This window comes from Psittacula echo (assembly GCF_963264785.1).
Source record: "Psittacula echo genome assembly, chromosome: 1".
NCBI classification, from domain to species: Eukaryota; Metazoa; Chordata; class Aves; order Psittaciformes; family Psittacidae; genus Psittacula; species Psittacula echo.
Genome location: NC_137735.1, coordinates 95,037,530 through 95,060,600, shown reverse-complemented (window position 1 = coordinate 95,060,600; position 23,071 = coordinate 95,037,530). Strand labels below are relative to the sequence as shown.

General features: G+C 38.6%; 1 protein-coding gene across 2 annotated transcripts in view; it reads right to left on the bottom strand.

Moving 5' to 3' along the window:
- The window catches only part of DGKI (diacylglycerol kinase iota), a gene marked incomplete at its 5' end in the record, with an annotated part of 208,126 nt that overhangs the window by 126,839 nt on the left and 58,216 nt on the right, over positions 1–23,071 (bottom strand). For both annotated transcript variants that reach the window (XM_080614280.1, XM_080614281.1), the window contains one exon: positions 3,807–3,915. In XM_080614280.1, the coding sequence (XP_080470406.1) occupies positions 3,807–3,915 (109 nt within the window). The remainder of the gene's footprint in view (positions 1–3,806; positions 3,916–23,071) is intronic.

Below are 23,071 nucleotides of genomic sequence, written 5' to 3'. Positions count from 1 at the left end.
CTGTGATCTGCACACAAAATTTCAGCAGTTTTTAAGTATGCTTGGAGATTGCATTCAGCACTAGTTATTTAAATGGAACTATAGCGCCCAGCACCTGTACATGTTTTTATGTGACTAACGGATACCCATACCCCAGGGTTCTCCTTTCTCACGTGAGCGTCTGATAATGTAGATCTCTTCAACTGAATACTCACTTCCCAATTACAAAACTTAATTGTGCAGAAACTCTAATGGAAGGGAAATATTCTTCAGTGTAAAAATTAGTATAGCTTTTAGGAACTGATGATACAGAAGCCAAACCTTTCACATAGAAAAGAAATGCATTTATCCACATTAATGAGAGAAATATTTCATCCTATGTAAAACACATTAGCATATTAAATGCATGTTGGTTATCTGAAGTCTACATCACTAGGCACTTATAAACACATACTGTCTATGAAAGTAAATGGACAGCACTACTGACTAATGTTAAAAAGACCCAGAACATAATGTGCTGCAAAGTCACATTCACCAATTATAAATACCTCACTAGCACAGGCCTTCTCACTGTCTAGCCCATACTTCATCAGTTTGTCTACAAGGGTGTAATGGGAGACAGTGTTGAAAGCCTTGCAAAAGTCAATGTAACAGCCATTGCTCTCCCCTCATTCCCTCATTAAATGACCAAGACAGCCATTTAATTATAGAAGGCTGTCAGGTTTGTCAGGCATTATATCCCCTCCATCAATCTGTACTGACCACTCTCAATCACTTTCTTATTCTTAATATTTTTGGAAATGGCTTCCAGAAAGATTTGCTCCAACACCTTCCTAGGAATCAAGGTGAGGCTGATCAATCTGTAGCTCCCTGGATTCTCCTCCTTGTTCTTCTTGAAGGCAGGATTGATGTTTGCCTTTTTGCAGTCCATAGGAACCTCCTCTGATCATCGTGACCTTTCAAAGACAACAAACTGCTCTTGCAATTATATCAGCCAGCTCTCTCAGCACTTACGTGTGCATCCCATCAGGCCCCATAGACTTCTGTATGTTCAACCTGAACCTTTTGTAATTGGATCATCCTCTACAAAAGTAAATCTTCCTTGGTTCAATCACTGATGTCAGGGACCTGGCATTCTTGAAGGCAGGTCTTACAGTAAAAAAAGAGGTTAAAAAAAACCCAAAACATTGAGCACATTGGGTTTTCCAGGTTCTTTGTCACCACATTCCCTGCTCCATTCAGCAATGGCCTAACATTTTCTTCCAGTGTTCCTACTGCTCTTGATATGCCTACAGAAACCATTCTTGATGCTCTTCATATTCCTGTTAGATTCGACACTGGATGAGGTCTGGCTTTCCTTACCCCATACACACGCAATTGCTTAGTGCTTTTTACAATTCTTCTGGGTGAGCCTGACCCTGCTTCCATATATTGCTAAATGCCAGTTTTCAGCTTCTACTCAAACACATAGTTTTCTATTCCTGTTAAGATGTATAAGATTCTTTTTCTTTTACACATACAATTTATGGTATAAGGTTATAATATTTCTCATCTGAAAAACATTCAACTTGCACCCAGAGAACTCTGACTGTGCATTCACAGAACACAAAGCATAAATCAGTCTCACATTTTTTTCATAGAACTCCAAGAATGGAAGCTGCATGTCTTCAAATGTTTCTTTACAAGATATAACCAGGGGTTTTAGTTTTGTGGTCATGGGCCATAAATGCCTGCTAAGGAAGAAGGCAAGAAATAGACATCAACAGACAAATGCATTACAGACAAACAAAATGAGATATATCTGACCAGCAGGAAGCTCAACACACGAATATCCTAGTGGCTGTCAAGATTTTTGTCAGCATCAAACAAAGCAAGACCTAGAAGGCAGTACTTAGGAAGCAAATTACAGGATGACTTTGTGCAAAAATTTATGGTTATTTTCCTTGGGAGTAAATGGCACCATGAATATATACAAATATCTAGATCCCCAGTGGTACACAGGTATTGTGTGAGGTGGTTCAATCAGCACTGGGCTAGAATCTCAGTCCAAATCTTGGCTAGAATTACTTAGTTTATCATTTAACACATGGGAGTGATGCCTAAAATGGTGGAGAGTGGGAGAAGGGACTATGCATAAACATATCACAGAGACAGACATTTGAGGTGATTCCTTTATAATAAGGCATATTCTACATTCCCCTCTGGCTATAACATTACATACTCCAGAGAATATATTTCCTATGGCCCTGCTGTGAAAAGATAACATTAAATTAGACAAAACAGCTACAAGTTAACTTGAATTAGGTGTAGCAAATGTTATGAAAGCGGGCATTTGTAAGTCTGTTAGAAAAAAAGAAACCTCAGGGATGATAGATAGTAGCAACAGCAATAATAAAGGCATACTGTTTCTTATCTAAAAGGGCTTCAGAGGCATCAGAATCCTCATCTCCATTTTACAGAGAAAGGCTGAGGTATTGAGAGGTAAAAGAATTCATCTGAGCTCACTCACAAAGTAAGTTGCCAGAGCAGAGAATGGAAATCCCACTCTCTGAATCAGTGCCCTGATCACAAGACCATCTAATACTGACAAATCACCTTGAAGGAATAAGCAAAAGTGGACACTATAGCCAGGGAATTCCAGTTATTACTGTGAAGACAACAGTGAGGAAACATTTTCTACTGCAAAGTCAAGTGACAGTATATGTTCATGTCATTTAGACTTTGGAAAGATCTCCCATCATGGATCCTTGGAGAATCCTCCTCAGAAATACTGAAGAGCAGGATGACACAGATGGGGACACAAACTGCACTGATTAATGCTGCCTTCCAATGATTAAACATGAAAACTTCATGTCTGGCTCCAACACATCTTGATCTAAATATCTTTTCACTCTACCAAATATAACTTTGGATTTAAACATTTGTATTTAAATTTTTTTTTTTTTATTGACATTCACTACCCTTTATAAACTTTGGTCTTTCAAGAGGATTCTGTGTAAGCTTTCACACTATTCTTAGCACGTATCAGTGCATAACCGCATGGGAGATGCATGGGAATGGTTCAAAGCTGTATCAGGGGAGGTTTAGACTTTACATTAGGAAATATTTCTGCAGCAATAGAGTGGTTAAACACTGGAACAGGTTTCCAAGAGAGGCAGTGGATGCCCTGAGCCTGTCAGTGTTTAACAAGATCTAGACAATGCTCTTAACAAAATGCTTTAACTTTTGGTCAGCCCTGAAGTGGTCAAGCAGTTAGACTACACAATAGCTGTATGTTTCTTCCAACTGAAATATTCTGTTCTATTCTAAACCGGCCCCGTATATAGTAGTGCAGAAGCACAACAGAAGGAAGATGGGAGGGATGGAAACAAGCTCTCTTTCTACAAACCAGCTTGGGCCGAGAAGATATCTAGCCCTACCTACAAAGCATTGTGACTGAATATTTCTATTATCTACTTTACAGACCCAGTCAACTTGACATGGGTCTTCAGCCTTAAATTTTGGCCCATCAAGCAGAGGCTAAAAACCCTTCTGTGTTAAAATTAGTCCCTCTTTGGATGGCAAGCAGGCAGTGAGCAGATGTAAGAAGACAATGAGCAAATGTAAGAAGACAGTTCCTGAGCTGGAAAAACTGAACAGCTGTCCTGTGCTGCTCGAGTCTCCACAAGTTTCCATCTCTCTCTTGTGCTTCATTTCATAACAGAAGCATGCTCCTGATGACCAGCACTAATTCTGATAGCAATACAATGTCTTATGTTGATTTAAGGATGGAGACAGCACTAGTGAGAGATACTGCTCAAATTAACTGCCAAAAACCAAATACCTACAGTCCACTCTAAGGCTGCCCTTGGTTCCTTCACAGGTCCATTGGAGACTGCAATGTTGACAGAATGCACAGGAGCCAAGTGCTGGAGGCCTGACCTGGAGATTGCTTTCCTGCATATTAAAAAAAATAAAAAAAAAAAAAAATAAAATAAATGGAGTGTATATCCAGTATAATTACCCAGCATAATTATCCACCCCACCCTTCTCTAGAAATCAGAAGAGTCAGTACGGCACCTAATTTCAGCTTGGGTGAAATGGTGCTTGAATGACATCCCCAGCTAAAGCAGTTTAGGAAAAGAATAAAGTAATCTGATCACTGAAAATTACTGTTTAATGAAGATCAGCTACTCATCTGGCACTAAGCTGAAATATCAAATCCAGTGGACTCCATATGGTTCTGTCTGCCAGTTTCAGTGGAGTCCTCATTAGTTACACCTATTCCTTACTTACCAGCTGAACCTGCTGAATCAATCTATACATAATTCCAAATAGCCTTTATTGTAGGAATGAAATATGAGCTTATATGAAGAGAGCAACATCTGTTGCCTTTACTTAGTTTGTAGGCTGGGAAAAGTCATGCATTCAGTGTCCGACTACAACAGGACATGGGGACAGGGAAGGCAGGGGAATCATACGTTAATACCTTATTTGATCATAACATCAGCCCTCTAGGTATTACAGCTTCTTTCCACTTATATTTCAATCCTTTTTGGTCCAAAGTCATTCTAGCAGCTCTTGAGGCACAGATATGGCCTCCCACAATTCACAGATGGTGACCAGAAACCCTCCTGGAGCCACACGAGTGCTGAGGGAAACACTGCCTGTTTCCCTAGAGGCACACTGTCCTGCCGTATCCACCTGGAACAGTGAACCATTAGGCAGAAGCACAGTACACTGCTGATATAAAGCTCAGCTGCACTTGGACAATAGGTTTCATAAAGCTTCATAAGATTATTGTGTAGCATATTTTAGCACCTGATGGTGGTGGCTGAAGCAATCTCACAGCTTCAGCTGCAATGATTCAGAAGAGGACAAAAACATCTGAAAGAGAGATCTCCTTTTGAAAGCCAAATACACTCATCCCCCACAAAGCAAAATGACAGTCCATTTGTGTAAAGTGCATTTTTGTGATACCACTCCCACAGTGCGACAGCTATTTATAGCATCTCCTAATCTTACCACTGTCCCAAGGCAATAAAGGTCAATTGAGCCAGCGATGACAATCCAGGTCAGCCATACGCTAAATAAATCTTTTCATTGTCCTGAAAATATACAGTGCAATATTTATCCACAGTAAAGGAGCTTGGAAGCCTCACTGCTCACAGTGCACGTCTGGAAAAATCGAGTGGGCCGAATCAGAATCTCTTAAATTCCTTTTCCTGTGGGTAGCATGAACAACTCAGAACATTAACATAAGCCTCTGATCATCTAATGCCCCCTTTCCACTTAATGTGGGCAAGACACTGACATTAAGGCTTTTTTCCAAAACATTTTGCATCTGACAAAAGCTTTTTAGAGGGAAGGAGCCCAAGGAAAAGACTTGCACTACTTGGCAATATACAAGGAGTGAGCAATTTAGCAAGAAAAATTTTATGCCATATATGTCAGTGCAACATAAGCTATACATCTCAATGACAGGATTAAGGCCTTAAAGAAATAAACTATAAGAAACTACAATTTTTTTATACCTGTATTTTTCCAGAAAATTGGCAGTTTTCTTCCACGCTGTTTTGGGTATCAATTTAGTTATTAGTTCTTCCTCAGCACAAGAGTATATTCTGTGTGCATTCATGGTTTTTAATGGAAATGGGGCAGTATCACATTTTTCACCCTTCATCACTGACAGCAATAAACTTACTTAGTCCTGCCATCTTAACAGAGTAAGGTAGAACCCACTTTGTGCACTGTAGTTCTTAAGCAAAGGTGGTTGAATAATAAAGAGTTAGCAATTTATTATTTGATGAGAAATGCCAACACTTTTCAGCCAGCATGGCTTACAGCCATTGTCAAGCAATACAGCTTGTAAAGTTGCATGCATTCACTAAGCAAATTTACTAAAGCAAAGTTTAACGATGAGTACTCCTAAGACCAAATTTATCTGACCAGTCTTCAGACAACGTTTCTCCAGCTGGAAGGAAAATTCAGCAGAGACTTAAAAGGTAAATATGCCTTATGTATGGCTACAGACGCCTCAGCATCAAGCCTTGGATACAATTGCAAGTCATACTGGAGATGTGCAAGCCTCCTGCAGCAGAACCTAAGACTTGGCCCATGACAGACATGACAATAATGCCCTTTTTTTCACATTTTAGAATAAAAGCCTTAAAATTACCTCAGGGATTGCAAATTTGCATGGACCAGCCAGAGGTGACCCTTAGGCCCAGGGACAAGCTAAAAATGTCTACTTTTACACAACTTCTTATCAGAACTTTGTCTCAGAACAAAGAGAGACAGTGTCAAAACACACAGTGCACTGCAGAAGCCTTTCCCATTGAAAAAAAAGGAGGTCAGGCTAAAGAGCAAACACATGGCCTTCTAATAAGTGCAAGGCAGATGAGAGAGGGGAAAATAGGGGGAAGGGAAGGTAACACAAATCTGATAACAGAACAGATGCTGAGTATCCAGGAGATCATATCTCATGTTACTTTAACTAGCAGATTACACCACCTGGCACTTTTCCAATAGCAAGGTAACACCAGTGGCTTTTACTTATCTTTCCCAGCAATTTCATCTCCACTGCTCCGAGTGCATGAACGAAAAACACAGGCTCAACAGACAGCCTTTCCCGTAGAAGCCAAAATAATTGCTGTTTTTCAAATAAAAGACAGCCATAAAAAGTGAAACTGTGCTTTCATGATATAGTCCATTCTTGAGGCTACAAATCCACAACTTTGTTAAAATGGGCACACCAGCCAGCTTGCTGATGTAGCAGCCAACAAGGAAACATAACATGATAAGTAATGAGCTGCATTTTGATAATTACTTCTTCATATCCAGTAATTTTTAGTAGATGTTGTTATCAACTTAGCTGACACACCACCACTGTGAATGAGCATGGGTGCACACAGAAGTGTATGTCATTAAATATACAACTAACAGAAAGATCTGATACTAATTCCACAGTTGAGATCATTAAGAAAATTTAGAGCAGTTCACTGTCTTAGAAACTAAAAGCAAGCAGATATTCAAGATATTCAAGTATAACATGTTTCTTTTTCTTTTTTTTTTTTTTTAAAAAAAAGAAAAAAAGAAGCATTACATTTTCATCTTGCTGAAAAGTCCAGCGAGACTCAACCTACTTATTAGATCAAAGGATACATATTTGATAAGGGGAGATTTGAGTTTATATCCCAGGCTTTGTCTTTAGTGAGCCTTTTCTTCCACCTCAGGCATGTAAAAATCCTCCAATGCTCTGTTTAGACTGAATAGTTATGCCTGAATCCTCAAAGACCACAAAAGACAATTAGTCAATAGTGTGAAGCTTATTTAAACATTAGGAAAATCTATTTGGAAAAGAGAGAGTAAGCTAGTGCTATGCATAGTTAACAGATCTGAGTGTCATTTTAGTCCGTACAACGGTTGGAGTAGCCACCTTTCCAGGCTGGAGTTATTTCCCTTCTTTCCAGAGGGGCATAAATTACCATTGGGGTAGTCTTTCAGCTGCAAGGTCGAAAGATCATAAAAATACAGAGATTGGCTTCTACAGATCCTATGGCCAGGATATCTGCCAGGAGAGAGATTTCTATGAGTCTTTTCTCAAAGTTAATCCAGATATTTACCCAGAAAAGGACAGCCATTTCTATACCAATGTTTAAGTTACAGTAGCTCTGCTCTTCTTTGAATATCCAATGCAGATAAACCCTACACCTGCTAACTTTCAGCTTTGCCAACCACAACTTGAAAATCCCTGTACAAGGCCAGACAATACATGAACAATTTCTATGTGTCCAAGTTTGCTTGGAGGTGGCTTTCACTCCCGCCGTTTGGTGCTTATGAGAGTCACAAACAAAATGTACTGGCTAAACTCTGTCATTATTTAAGCTTTCCCCAAGCATCTGCACTGACTGCACAGTGCTCCTGCAACCTGCTGTTCCCAGCTTGCCTTCTGAGTATGTAATATTCTCCTCTCAAGCTGACCACAGGCCAAGGACTATTTCACTGCAGCACCAAGATTCCCAAATTTTTTGCATTCTGTATAAAATAAGACAACTTCAGTCAAATCAAATAATTTGTCTAGTGTAGTACCCCATCTGTGACAACAGCAAATAGCAGGTGTTTAGAGAAGCACTGGCACAAATTAAGTGATCTTCCCCCTGATATACTCCAGTCCCAGCTTCCAGTAATAGGTAGTTTAAGGACTTCCTGAGCTGGAGGCTCCTTCCAGACCTTTGTGCTTAATAGCCTGCAATGGTTCTTTACTCTAGGAACGTGTTGGTCTTTCCCTGAACCCATTTATTCTCTTGGTCTCCACAGCAGCCTATGTAATGAGCTCTCAATTTAATTAAGGGCAGTGTAAAGTACTTACTTCTGTCTGTTTTTAAAATTCTGCCTGATAATTCAATTGGTGCATCATATTGTGCAGAACAGCAAGTAATCACTTGCCTCTCTACACCTTCTGTGATTTTATGAATCTATTCATATACCCCTCCATTCACCTTCCCCTCTGAAGTGGAAGCACCCTAGACTGTGTTGGCTTTCGCTGGTACTGAAGCTGTTCTATCTTTGTCAATGTTTCCTAGCTCAATTACATCTTTTTTGAGGTAGGACTGCCAGAATCAGAACAAGTATTCCAGAGGTTTATCAGTGGTATCATTGTACTATCTGCACTGTTATCTTTTTTCCCCTCCTTCATGCTGAACCCTTTATTTGCCTTTTTATCACTAGGAGCACTAAATTAATCATTTCATAGAAGTACTTGTAATTATCCAAACATCCCTTTCCTGAATGCTAAATGGTAAACTTTTAAGCTTTTTTCCCCTCTGTGCATTATTTTGCCTTCATCAATCCCACATTTCAACTGCAATCTGCTGCAGTCATTCAGCATCATAAGAACCTTCTGCAAATGTTCCCTGATTAATTGTGCAGAGCAGCAGCAAGCTTTTCCCCCTCACACTTTGGTCTCTGTGAGCAGTGCAGCTCCCATGAGAGATCTCAGTTTTACCACGTGGACATCATCCGTTTCTGTGCCAAAAGCTTTTTTTCCTACCTCACTGGAAGCTTTCTAAAAGCCTGCCTGTGCTCCCCTTCATCCAGACCATCCCGGTTCATGAGTCTCACGCCTGTCAGCAATTTCTGCGAGACTCACAAGACCTTACTTCCTTAGGAAAAGCTGTGCTGGCTGTCCTCCAGCACATCATGTTCAGCTGTTCATCTGCTAATCCTGCATCTTATCAGCAGCTCTATCAGTTTCTCTGATTAAAAGTTGCTGCGGGGTTACCCCATCAGCACTCTGTGAGCCCCGATGTGACTACCCCACCGCTTCAAGATTGGAGCTGGTTTAAGGGAGCTATTATATAGCCCTTTCAGCAAATTACTGTTTGAGTTCCATCAGGATACTTAACAAAATCAAATCCTAGCAATTAGATATTGGCCCTTTTGTCAATGTGGTCTTTAGCTTTTTACATTAACCTTCCCATTTTCCTTGGGTTCACCTACACAAATAGCAGCTCAGCCTTAGACACTCTCGGTCACCCTCAGCAGTGAACACTGATGCAAGAAACTCAATTAGCACTAAAAAAACTCAACTCCTTGGGAAATACTCACTTATGTGTGTGTCATTACCTGCTGCCCAAGGAACCAAGGTATGGTAAAGCAAAGATCTGGGTAGCTTCCCAGCCACCCAACATCAACATCTCTAAGACCCCAACAGATCTTTCCTCCCTCCCTCTCATCTCCTCACCACACAGCCCAGTTTGATAAAAGCTGCATAGAAACTGGTACACCTCCATGAAACTGCAGCTCTATGCATCTTTTTCCAGCTTTGCTTTCAGCCTCAAGTCTAGCCCTAGTGTACCTAATATGCAGCTTATATCCACTACAGACAAATTTGAAGACAATGAAACAAATTTCTACTAATAATTTTACCAAGCACTTCAAACAGCAGCCCCAGAGATGAGAGGCAACTACAGTACATCAACTCCCCAGATATTTTCTGGCAGCAGCATTTGCATCTACCACATCAAACACATATCTCATCACATTGATGAGGTGCAAGACAAACCAGAGCATCCTAAGTTTTCTGCAACCATCTCCTTGATTAAAGTAAGAAATCTAGTAGACACAAAAAACCTTTCTATGAAAGGAAATAAGAGACAAAGCAGAAGGAGTATAAGACCTGCAGAAAGTTTGATCAGAATAACAGAGGAAGAGTCTGTATCTCATGACGTTGTCTTTTCTGAATTAAAACTGCAGTTCACTTATGTTTCTGTGCTCTCCACACAAAAGGGATATTCTGTAAAAGTAAGTCCATTCAAACTCTGAGTGCAAGAACGGTAGGTTACTTTTCCTGCCCCAAAAGGACAAAACAGATTCATGAAACAGGTTGTATATGAAGAGGCATTCACAGGTTGTGTTCTGAATAGCTATTTACGGCTTTTTAAATGCAGACATGCAAATCATTACTACTCTACAGTTATACTTGGACCTCAGATTAGTGTTAAAACAACACAAGTAGGAGTAGGCCAAGTGCTGGTCAAAGATCTGTAGTATTTTAATTTTTGTATTCTCTGTTTAGCATCACCTGTAGACATATAGTAAGCAACGGATTTTACTTTCAGGAAAGTAAATTATGGATGCAATTAGATCCAGAGCTGTGTTAAATTACCCAATCCCTTAAATTTTATTTTACATCAAGAGTTAATCTTCTCAGAAGTTGGAGAAAGCATATATCTTCATGTCAATTCATATAAAGGGGACTAATATCTAGGCCTAGATATATAAATCACTTCACAGTCTATATTGCATTAAAATCACTGTGACTTTGCTCCCACCTGCCTTCATTGGTCAGGCCTTGGGTTCAGCTAGCTCCCCTGGAAATTCCATAACAATCCTCAGCTGCAGTGTGGAAACTAAAAAAGCCTTACATCTGAGAGTCAGATAATTAATCAGATACTTCATTATAAGAAAAGTCAAAGTCATGTGGAATCTCTGAGCTCATATCAGAGCTCAGATCTATATATATATATATATATATCACTGAGTATCACACATTTCTTGGTCTTCCTTTTGTTCACTTCAGGTGTTTTTGCCTTCACTCGTAATTTATTCCCTAGATTTCTTTCTAAATAGGAAAAAACGTCAAAGGTACTTTATAAAGTATCCTTTATAGGGTACTTTGATAGAAGGCAACAAATTTTAAGACAAACAGGGTCCTTCCCAATCTTTTGTTTAAATGTTGTTTCTGAAATGATATGTTCAAATGTGGTGATTACTTTTACTAGAAAAGAAGTGACAAACCTTGGAGGACTCCTTGCAGCAACAGGAGTGTCAGTATTAATTTGTTCAGGGAGGAAAGGAAAAAGTTTATACAGTTAGTGATGCAATAAAGAGTATCCTTTACCCTTGTAACTCACCAAGAGAGAGACTAATAAAGGAACCTGTGAAAACAGGAACAAAATACAAATGTTTTCTTGAAGTTAATTATTTTGCTTGTTTTTTGCTATACTCAAAACTGATTTATTTTAGGAGAGGCATTTTATTTCTTTTTTTAGCCTTTGGCTATGAATGCCAGGTCCGGAAAAGACCTAGATCACGAAATCAAGTATTCATTGTTTCAGACAAACTTATCATCTGTTTGAATTCATAAAGTTATCAGGGTCCATCTCAAATGTTGTTCCTCCTTTCTTATTTCCACTGAGAAGCTATGCCAGATCTCCACTCTTATCATTAAGATCCTTTTTTTGTAATTTCCATCCAATATGCATCCCCCTGCACAATATTCCTTAAATTTCTACTACTAGAATTATCATATTTCATCCAAAGATTAAAGTTGAACTCACAACCAGTGGTTTTTATATGATATTTCTACACAATAAAAGCACCTCAAAGCCTTGATCTAGAAATCTTTAAAGCCTTGGGTCAAAACCCTTTGAGTGAGATTATGTAGGATGGAGATGCATATAGGGAGTTGGAAGCTCACATTTCAAAGATTCTGGAATCAATCAAGTAACTGGGATGATAAAATTTAATAACTGCATTTCCAAGTAAACAATGAGAAATACTCTAGGGAGCTCTGAGCATAAAGGGTTTTCAGCTGCATTACAGACTGGACATCAACATTACAGAAGATTAATATGGTTTACTATTTCAAAAAGCAAAGGAAGTCAGAATGGGAAATATTTTCATGAGAATACATTTGATCCAGACAAATTCACAGGATATGCAGAAGCTATATTCTGTAGTTCAAGTGTAGACAAAACATGACGATAGCTAACTGAATGGACTTGACTACAATATGATCATATAGTTTGGGGTTTTTTTCACCATATGCTAAATAATATGCAGATTTTCAAAATGGTGCAAATATTCTGTGTTTTCACTCTGACAAACAGAAAAAAAGCCCAGAAGATTAACATCTTGGTGGCATCAAATAAGCTTCATTTGATCTGGAAGATAGAGAAAGGGAAAATAAAGGAAGACAAGAAAGGGAGGGAGAGAGGACTAAACCCTCAGCAGTTTAGAACAGCAAATAAAGGAGTTATTTTTATTGTCTAACATTAGTCTTGGAAATGTTTTCTTGCTTCTCAGATGCTAGCACATTGTTTTCAAAAATAACCTAATTCAAGGCAATTTATCAGACCAGGATCCTCCATTGACATAAGCTATTTACAAGTTGAAATGTCATTAAGACTCAAGAACTATTCGGTCTCACACAAACTGTATAATGAAGTATTTTGATTTTCGTCTTTTCTATAAATCAAACGCGTGTCTTGCAGTTTTGCACTATGAGCTTCAGAAAGTCGTTTCAAATGTGTGTTTTTCTGAACCTGTTTCCAGGTTCCTGAATCAATAAGTGTCTTTTTCTTTCCTTGTGTAGTCTCTCGTCCTTGAAAATGGAAATAATTGGAAATTCTCACTGTCCATCTCCACATTTTTTCCCCATTATAAGCTTCCATTTAGCAAACAGGTTAAAAATAAAGTCTTCCATTTCTGAGTATGTAAACAAAAATTGAAAAGGTAATGAAGATCCATATCACTAGTCAAGAAAATAATACTTCAAGAGTTTTTAGACTGTGGATTAAAGAAAATAGGGAACATTATATGTGATACTAGAAGAATTTTCCAAGTATTGATACAAGAATCAAATTCTCTTCCTCCCAGATGCACAAATATCTAGGACTCCAGGAATGACCCAGAACAACATCAAGCTTTAAAACAATCTAAAAATAATATTCTTTTCTGACAAAAGATTTCAAAAGCACACAGGACAGAAAAATACTCTCTTCTGAAAAGCAAGTCAGACTTGCAAATTCCAAACACGATTTTTACAGAAAGAAGTAAGTCTAGGTAACAGAGCAGGGAAGGGAGTTCAGGCTTTGCCTGCATATTTCCAGGTGGGGAGGGAAATATCCTACATTTACTTTTCATTAGAATGACACTTGACAAAGGTAAATAAAAATTAAAACTATCATTCATTAACCAAATAAATTTTATTTTCTCTGTAAGGCAACAAAGCCAGGAAACTGAGGTGAGACAAAGGTTTTATCCCTCACCTTCCCTCCCCAGGACTGTATGAGATACAAAGACATGAAAAATTCAGTGAGTACCTTTTTCTTCTCGTTCCTCACACAAAGGCTGTACAGTTCAGTATCATATGCTGCTGTGCTTAAAAGATCTTGATTTGAGCATGTGCGATAACAGGCACCTATTTCCTAGCAAGGCTGGACAAGCACTGCCATGCTCCAAACACCCGACCTTTGTCCCCTCCACACCGTTGTTGACTTTCTCCCATTACCTCTGTCATGGTTTGTATGCACCAGACTAAGTCCTAAGGGAGCAGGCGTGTGTCCATCACTTCCAATTCCTCTGTCTGAAACAAGCTGAAAGACTTCAGCAAAGGGCAGAGAAAGAGGATGTGTTGCAGTAAGTGAATAGCAGATGAAGAAAACTAAAAGCAAATGACAATTCCCCAGCAAGTCTGTTTAGCAACCTGTTCCTGCAGGACCTCATCCAAAGCTCAAATTCAGACAAAAGGATTTAGTTACTTTTAACAAGTGCTAGAATCAGAGTCTGGAGGCTTCAGGATGAATTTTCAGATCTTTACACAAGCCAAAAAAATAAACAAGCAATAAGGGATCTGGGTAGAAAATATAAACCATAATAAATTGCCCCCTTCCTGTCTTTCCATCACCAATAACTGCCTGGCAATTTAGAAACAAGGAAAAAAGTATACCTGATATGACAATATTTCCCCTTCCTTCAATGCACAGAAAGCAGAAAAGTTAAGAAAAAAGCTGAAGATAAATTTCCAGGGCTGGAAGAGAAACTGACTCAAGATCTGCTCTGAGGTGTTAACTTCAGAATACCCAGGACGTTTAGAAAACATTAATTCATACTTACTTAGCCCTGAATAAAATACAAGTTGTCTACCAAAAATACTTACGTTTGAAATTTATTCTGGGTAATTGAATTTAATTTATGAGTAATCATTAAAAAAATAAATAATTTTTAAAAAATCAGTCTCTGTACCAAACCTTGGTATTTCTGCCTGGAGGAGTGTTTCACATCAGATTATGACCATAAAATCACCTATGTCACACAAAAGTACAAATCTCACTAGAATACTATTGAGGGCCTGCTACCTTCAGCATGCAGCAGCCACTTAAACAGTGCTGCAGGGGAAGTCCAAGACATGCTCAGTCTGAAGGGTGATTATTGGCCTGCCTCCAGACCCCAAGGTACAGTTATCACAGAGTCACGCCTAGGTCTCATTCTTGGAATAGGAAAGCTTTCAGGGGGACACCAAGGCAGAAAAGTGCAGGCAGTACATGAGTGAGAGCATTATCTTTATGGCTGAGAAGCGGAGAGCTTCAGCACTCATTAGCAGCTCTGCTCAATCTAATTAAAAAGATGCTGTAAATGGAGTATTTTTTTTCTTTTGGAACTAATTTCAAAAATGCTCATTTTTCTCATGATCTGCCCTTTAAACATCTCTTTTTTTCATCTGAATTCTGTTAAAATATACATATGGGGTTTTTCTTCCTCCCTGTTGACTCACCAGTTGTATATAAGCAGGCTAAAAAAAAACCCACCACACAATACAAAGCACTGTCAAATGCACATAACAAGAAAACAGCAGGGAGGAGGAAGATTTGGTTTTCCTCTCATTTCTTTTTGGCTACAATAATACTGGATATTGTTTCTGTACTGCCTATACAGCTACAGGAAAAGACACGGTTTGCTAGTGCTCCTTCAGGATCAGATAAATCCTCAGACACCATGACATGACAGCAGCCTTCCCACTTCAAGCCCACCTAGAGCTGGCAGAGATCTTGACATTAACCTCATTACAGGGCATGTCACACTACTTGTACGTTAGTTTAATCGGAAAGATTTTGAGAGTACAAAAGGGACTCATAATGCCACACTTAGCTTCTGTGTTGATGTATTACTTATTTGCTGCAGTAAAAATACTAATGTGAAATGAAGTCACTGAACAAGACCACCATGGAATTGAAAGAAAATATAATCTGCTTAATCACTGGTTTTATTATGAAATAATAAGACCAGCTTCTGAGCCTTCTATCCATGAGCATTAAGATGTGAATAAAACTGACAGCCTGAGACACAAAAATCCTTTACCACAAAATGACTAGAGCAAAAGGTATAAACTGCACAAACTTCCTGCCCATTTTTACCCTGGAGCTCCTCACCCTGCACCCAGAAGTAACACTTTGAGCAGTGAGAAAGCCCATCAATAGCTAAGTTCAACCCAACTTTGACCTCATCTTTTCTTGAGGCCTTTAAGAAGAGAGCCAAGTGTCTTTTTCCTCCTGCACACAATAAAAATACATGTTCCCTAACAGTTTACCTGTGCAGGAATGCTGCCTCATTTTACAGTTTCACACGACTAAATAGTCATTAAATTGTGCTGTTTTCAGCTAGAAATAACTTATGCTGGATTAAAATCAGCAACAGAAAGTGGATTGACCATCATGCCTTGAACTGTCACTCCAGATGCAGAGTTATTAAAAGAAAAATAATACAATTCCTCTGAAATAAAAAAATAACACTTTCTTGAAAACTTCTTTCATTACCTCAACCACACCAAAACCCAGTAAGGTACAGAAATAAACTTACTGTATTTTTCCTTTCAGTTATTTTAATGTTACATCACCTATTCAAAAAAACACACACAGAAGGAAACCATTTCTTTAGACAGTGACAATCTGATGCACAAAATCACACATTGACAATAAAATCGCCATTGCTACAAGAAATGAGCAAAAGATATCCCAAGTGTTTTTTGCTGTTGATAGATACAGAAGACGCCAGGCCAGGCTGCCTTCTGCAAGCTCATTGCATGTGTATAGCAGGAGAGATAAAACCTGACCTTTCCTTCGCATGGAAATCCAGACCACTTTAGAACATCTGATCCAATGAGATTGTAATACATATGTGAAAAACATCCAAGCACGGGACGACTAAGTTACTTATAGTTACTTCTTAAGTCATTTCCCCAGCACTCAAAATTGCACTGAATCACTAGGTGTTACGTTGATTTTGGTATTGCATCTACTTAAAAAAGAGAAAGAAATCCATCCTGTATATCCCTTGAATAAATAAAACCTTCACAAAATACTAGTGGACAGCAAAGAGAGGTGGGAGAAGAAATGTTTCTCATAGGGTGCTACTGTAATTGTACCTTGCCCTCCTACTGATACTCATCAAGAGAGGTAACAGCACAGTTCGACCAATCCACCTTGGGGAGTTGACCCACAGGAGTCACAAGGAGGAGGACGTGAACGAGGCTACATGCACAACACCCCCAGCATGCTACTGCACCAAGCTCTTCCAGCTATGTTCTCCTAGCTGCATTTGCCAGAGCAGGACAGAGTGAACACAGTGAAGAAAAAAACACAAACCAATGCCCCATAGCAAATGATAGCTTGATCATCAGATTTTAAGAGGGGAGTGTGCCCAACTGCTAATCTACCCAGGATTAAAATATACTTTTTAGTATTGACTTTTGCTGCTCTTAAGGTGAACACAGTCACTGCTGGTGATAGGGGAGGTACCCACAGAGGAACTACCAGTACAGATTGAGGACCTGCTGGCCAGAACCATTACCGGCAGAAGTATGCTGCTGTTGTGTACAGCTGGAAAAGAGCTCGCATACCAACAACATAGCAACAGAAAAGGGTAAACCATTGGTTCCAAATTTTGCAAACAAAAGTACTTAACTGGCAAAGTTAATATGACCACAAGACCATCCTTGCTGGCTGCCTGCACAGCAGGATGTCATGATGTGCTCTGCAGGCAATACTGCTTCCCAACAGCCACGTTCAGGGTCTAGAGCCATGAAGTGATACTGAAAGGTTAAGAAAAGTTCCTGCAGAGAAAAATCCACTGCGAAGGCAATTATAGCTACCCAGTAGGGTCCTTGTAATTACAGACAGGAAAGTTCTGTAAAGCATATACTACAGTAAAGCTCTTGCACAGCCTAAGTGGCATAACTCTGGACTTCAGTAAAGGAAAACCGCTTTGTATCACTTGAGGCGTTATCCACACATTAGATGTTCCTAACAGTAAGATACTAAATCAATTATTTAAAAGGACTGAATTAAAAAAAAATATATATAAAAAAAAATAGGCACTCCCAGGGAATATTTAAAAGAAAAAAAAAAAAGCTCTCAAATTCCCATTGCTGTTGGAAGCACAGAAATAGGTAACTTCTATGTACTAGAACATTATAACCCACACCCAAAAAATCTTTTTTTTTTTACCTGAGAAATTTGCAGTGCTTCAATCTAAATGAATTTTTAAACTACTTTAGTCTTACTAGTGCAAATCAGAATGTGAAAATTACTTCCCCTTAATGATGTGTCATTGTAATTGAGGTCAAATCTGTGTCCCTTGAATGTAAGCTAATCTAAAAAACTGTTAAGGGAGTGTTTACAGAAGTTATAGGTGCTCTGGAACTATTTCTTTCACACTGGTATGTAAATCAAATATAAACTTCCCACTTAGTAAAGCTCTAAGAAAAACATAACAGTAAATTATGTACAGTAATAAAAATTGTACTATCTACTGTGTAATGAATACCAATTCAGATTCTCACACCTATTTTGTTATTCTGATTGCTTTGGCTTTCAAGGCACCTGCTTGCAAAAAGAAATATTGAAACCACAGCCCATCCACAATGCAGAAATGCCTACCTCAATTTGCAGAGGAACTGGTGCAGTAATTTTGCTTATAAAAGGGTCATGATTAAAATGCCAATGGCATTACCTTAACGCTGTTGACAATGCGCTGCTAATCAAAGCATACAAGAGAGATGAGGATGAATACCTACACAGGCTATTTGAGTGATTGCTCATTTTGGTAGGCTTTTAAAACAACATTGCTGATAATAGCAATACTGTAAGCTTCATTTTCTTGACAAGTCAGGATTCAACTTTCCAAAGTTGAGAAATGCTGTATTAACTGATGAAGACTGTAATTTCATCTGGAGGGAACACAATAAATTCGAGCTTTGTTCTCATGGTCCAACATGTCACCAGAAACCTTTGTTGGAGTTACAGAAGTACTACATACAGATGAGAGTGCATTACCTCATCAATAAAATGTTTCAGAAGCTTTTCCAGAAACAGCAGCAGAAAAACAAAGAGCAATTGAGATTTGAGAGAAACTATTTGTTCTATCTTATGAGTTAATTTATAATGCCAAAATATGCCATTAACTAAAGTAACAGTTTATTTGTAACTTCATTTTAAGGTCATCAGTAAAAAGCATGTTTACAACACTTATAAATTGTGAAATTCCATTTCTACAGAGTTGTTCGCATTGTAGATTTTAACCTACGTTATAGAACAAGAAGTAAGCCTTGCATTTGTAGATAACAACCAAAGGAGGTATCTTCCTCAGCCATAATTTGTTCCCACGTTGCTCTGGATCGCAATTAGTTTTGGTCAGAGCTGCTAATATTTTCAACAGATGCTGAGGATTACAATTTTTTTCTTTTACAACAAAGAAAAAGAATTTGTCATCATATCTCATCTGAATGACTGCATCCTAAATTTAGAACAATATTTATCATTGTTATCTGTATAAGATATTGTTCTGGGATCATGTTCACTTTAGCGTGTCCATTTTCACTGGCTTGAAATTCAAATGAAAATGGAAAGCATAAACTGTTTTCTGAGAAATATTTCTAGGGAGTATATGGGGAGAAGGGAGAAAAATTTTATTCAGCAGCTATGTACATAATCTGTCCCACTAACATTAGACTCTTCTAAAAGCTACTTGAAAATGGACTTCCTATTGAGCTGATCACCCCTAACTGAACTACTCTCCAACCTCATCTTTCCCAATAACTTCATCTGACAGGCAGACACTCTCAAGAAAATGAAGCCAGAGTCTATACAGAAGGAACAAGGCAAACCAGAAACATACTGGAAAAGTAGGTTGCCCAGAGCAACAGGTTTCTTGCAGGTACCCTGAGCCTCTCCCTGCAATCCCCACTTTTAGGAATCTCCTGCGTTGCACTGAAGACCAAGAGGCAAATCTGGTGCTAGTCCCCTCAGGTGGAATATTTCCCCCCAGACACCTACACACCCTGATCTCATATTTTTTAAGAGCTGCCTGACGCTGAAGTAAATGTAAACACACTTGACATCCTTGGTTCAGCTCTGTATGTGATGTCCTACATTCAGGGAGCTCAAGTGAAAATATGTTACCTCCCTTCATCAGCAAGGTTCGGAGAGGCAAAACATGACTTTGTCAAAGTTGCAGTAAAAGAGGAGGATTCAGATGGAAACAAAATTAAAGCCACTCTTAAATCCAAAGCCACCTCTGTATTCTCATTTTACTATTTATAGATGAAACATCATGCAGCTATCTAGTCACATTTTAGGTTTAATTATCTACATGCTCTTTTGACAGTCTGACAAGGGGCATTTATATATGTAGTTTTCATTATTTCAAACAGGTTTTAGTATTTGCAGTTGGAGAGTTTTCCGAAAGTTGTGACAGAAATGAACAAAGTTCAGATGCAAAATAAACAGGAACAGCTTCTATTCAAGTGGAGAAAGAGAGGACATCATTTAAATTAGAACAGGGACTTGACTCAGAGGTGATATAATTTGGTGATTTGTGAGGGGATGTATAACATTACCATTGACAGTGACAGGATCAGTATTTTATTCTTCAACTTCTGTAAATGTGTTAAAACCTGTAGTTTCTTGTGCCACTAGTTAAGTCTTTTTAACCATATTTTACTTTGCCTTTTGTGCATTTCATCTTTCCATGCACTGTTCGAGGCATGAAGTATGTTTATAAAGTATTTTGTTAGTCTTCTACAGTAAATATGTAATATATAAAATATATGTCTAGCCTGAATATTCACAGTATCCAGATTACATCTAAGCATTCATTCATACTGTCATGTGTCTCATACTAAATGGCTACCAATATGCACCTACAGAAAAAAAACGTCTACACAGTTACTGGCTTCCTCTAAGACTAAGCAATGTGAAAAATTAAGCCATTTAGACATGAATAAATCTTGCATCAGGAAATCCATGAGCATAATAATGAATTAGAAAATGGTTTATATGATCTCGTTCATTTAGCAGTTGAAGTAGAACTTATACTTCCAATACCTGTTCAGGGATTTGTCTTGTCAAGCTATGACTTTTAAGTGATAAAAGTCCCATTGCTTCCCTTAAGAATCTAACCTACAGACTACCAGAGCTCTGGGACAAATTTCTGGCTATTGTAAACTGGTCTAGTTCTGTTGGCTTCAAGGTAACTAGCCTGATTTTTCACCAGCTGGTATATTTTTACAGGATTACAGAGCAAAGTTAAATGCCATTTTTCTAACTGTCCGGCTCATTTAACACACTATCTCTTAAAAGATTTCAGCACTGCAGGCTTCTTTGTTTTAAATGCTTAAACAGAAGAGAAAATGTTATCCAATAAATAAAGGATCTTTAAGATTCCAAAGCCATTTGCCCATGTTTCCATGGAAATAGGGACCTTGCTCCTTAACCAAGATGACATTAATGATCAGGTGCCTGGAGTCATACAAAAGAGAGAAAGAGGACAGAAATTACCAGCTACCCAACAGTGTGTCAATCTAGAGCACAATCTTCCCCCTCGGGGGCAGGACTTGATACCACTCTTGCAATCACAAAACTCGGCAGAAACAGCTCTCACAGAGTTAGACCGGAGAAGGGGGTTGCTGTTTTATTTTTAATCTGGCTTGCTAACTAAGTTTGCTAACTATAGAAGTAAAACAAATAAAACAATGTCATCATCATCTGAGGGAGGAAGAAGAGGAGGAGGAGAAAGAAAGGGCAGCTTTAATAAAAGCAACACTATGAATGTGTTGCCACACTCCAGCCCACTCGCAATGTGTCTGTATCTCGGTTTTATGTAGCCCTGCCACCCATGGCTAGGGACTGGAAAGGATCACTCTGGGTTGCTATGTTTGAGATTATCACCATTACACCACAAGTTGAAACCAAAAATCAAAGCTTCACTGAGCTAGGAAAGTATACTGTAGGTGAAAGACCTTGCTGTTAAAAGCTATTGGTCTAATAGTGAGTGGAAAGGAATCAGAGTGTGAAACGACTTGTCCAGGTTCAATCTTTGCCATGGCCAAGACAAGAGAAGTCAGGTTTCCCCAGGACCCTCATTGCATCCCTCAGCCACTTGATAGCACTGCCTCTGTGCTGTGCTGAGAAGGTTTGCAGCCTGGCAGATATGAACTGCAGTTGACTTAATTCATATCCCTTTCTTTACTCGTGTCAGCGTCCCAACTCTCCATCTGTCCTAATTGCAATCTTACCATTTTTCACTGAACAGAGCTAGAGCTTTTAAAAGGATTCAGACAAAGAATGTGCAAGATCAGTTTGCACAGTGCCCACCCAAAGGAGAAAACTTGGGCAAAGAAACATCACCCAACACACAGGTGCTAAAGTGTCATGGAAAAAACCCTCATACTTTGACCAGAGAAAACTTTCAGTGTGTCTTGAGATCCAAGGGAGAAAAAAGTAGTATGTCCGACAAACAAAACCTACATGTCACACACAGGTGTATATTTGGCAGAGAAAATATCTGCCAAATTACTATTTTTCAGGACTTGAAAAAAGGATACCAAAACCCAGTATTTCATTATTATTCTGACGTGAGTATTTTTACTTTGGATCCTCCTATTCAATGTTGCTCAGAACATGGGTCTCCTGAGGTGTCACTGGGACTAACCTCTTGGGAATTGGTGCAGAACTTTGTGATTTTTAACACATAATTAATACCAATAAAGTGAAATTAAGACTAGATCCATAAGCAGGCTTGCCAAACAGAAGTCACATTGTGAAAATGAAAATCAGACTTAATTTAATAGCATGCTCTTCTAGGCATGCACAGCTGTAAAGAGACTGTATAAGGGACAAAAACGTTTCCTTTCTCTTCCCAAATTTAGATCCATTAAAAAGGGTGGCTCCAAGTTAGTCTACAAAGAGGTCCAGAGGACCAGCTTGAGGTCCTTCGCACCATGACAACACATCAAGTCAAACGCTGAAGGTCTGGGGCAGTAGATCTAGAGGGGTGAATTTTTTTTTATCAATTCTGTACCAAAGAGTTGCCTCCCCCCTCAGATGAGCTCAGAGCCTCAGAAGGTAGAAGGAATGTCAAAGGTGATTCTTTTGTGTAGATTAGAATAAAAGACTAGCAAACATTCAAGAGTTTTTAGGTTTGTTTGAACATGAAACTCTTAGGAGATTTCACTGTGAAACATAAACAGGGAAAATATATGCAAAAGAAATATCTTATATTCAGAATTTCCCAAATGCTGCAGTAATTCTACACATTAATCTGGAGACAATTATCGTTTTTCAGAATGCATATATTTACAGCATATTGTATAAAGAACTGGAATCCAAAGAACAAGAATAATTCTCAGAATAACATGCATTGTATATGCATACAATACTACCTGCAACAAAAGTGTTCTGGCAAAAAAAGTGACTCATTTCACAACTGTGGTGTTTCCCTTCTTATCTGAAATATGGTCAAATCAAAAACCTCCACAGAGGCCCAACTATCA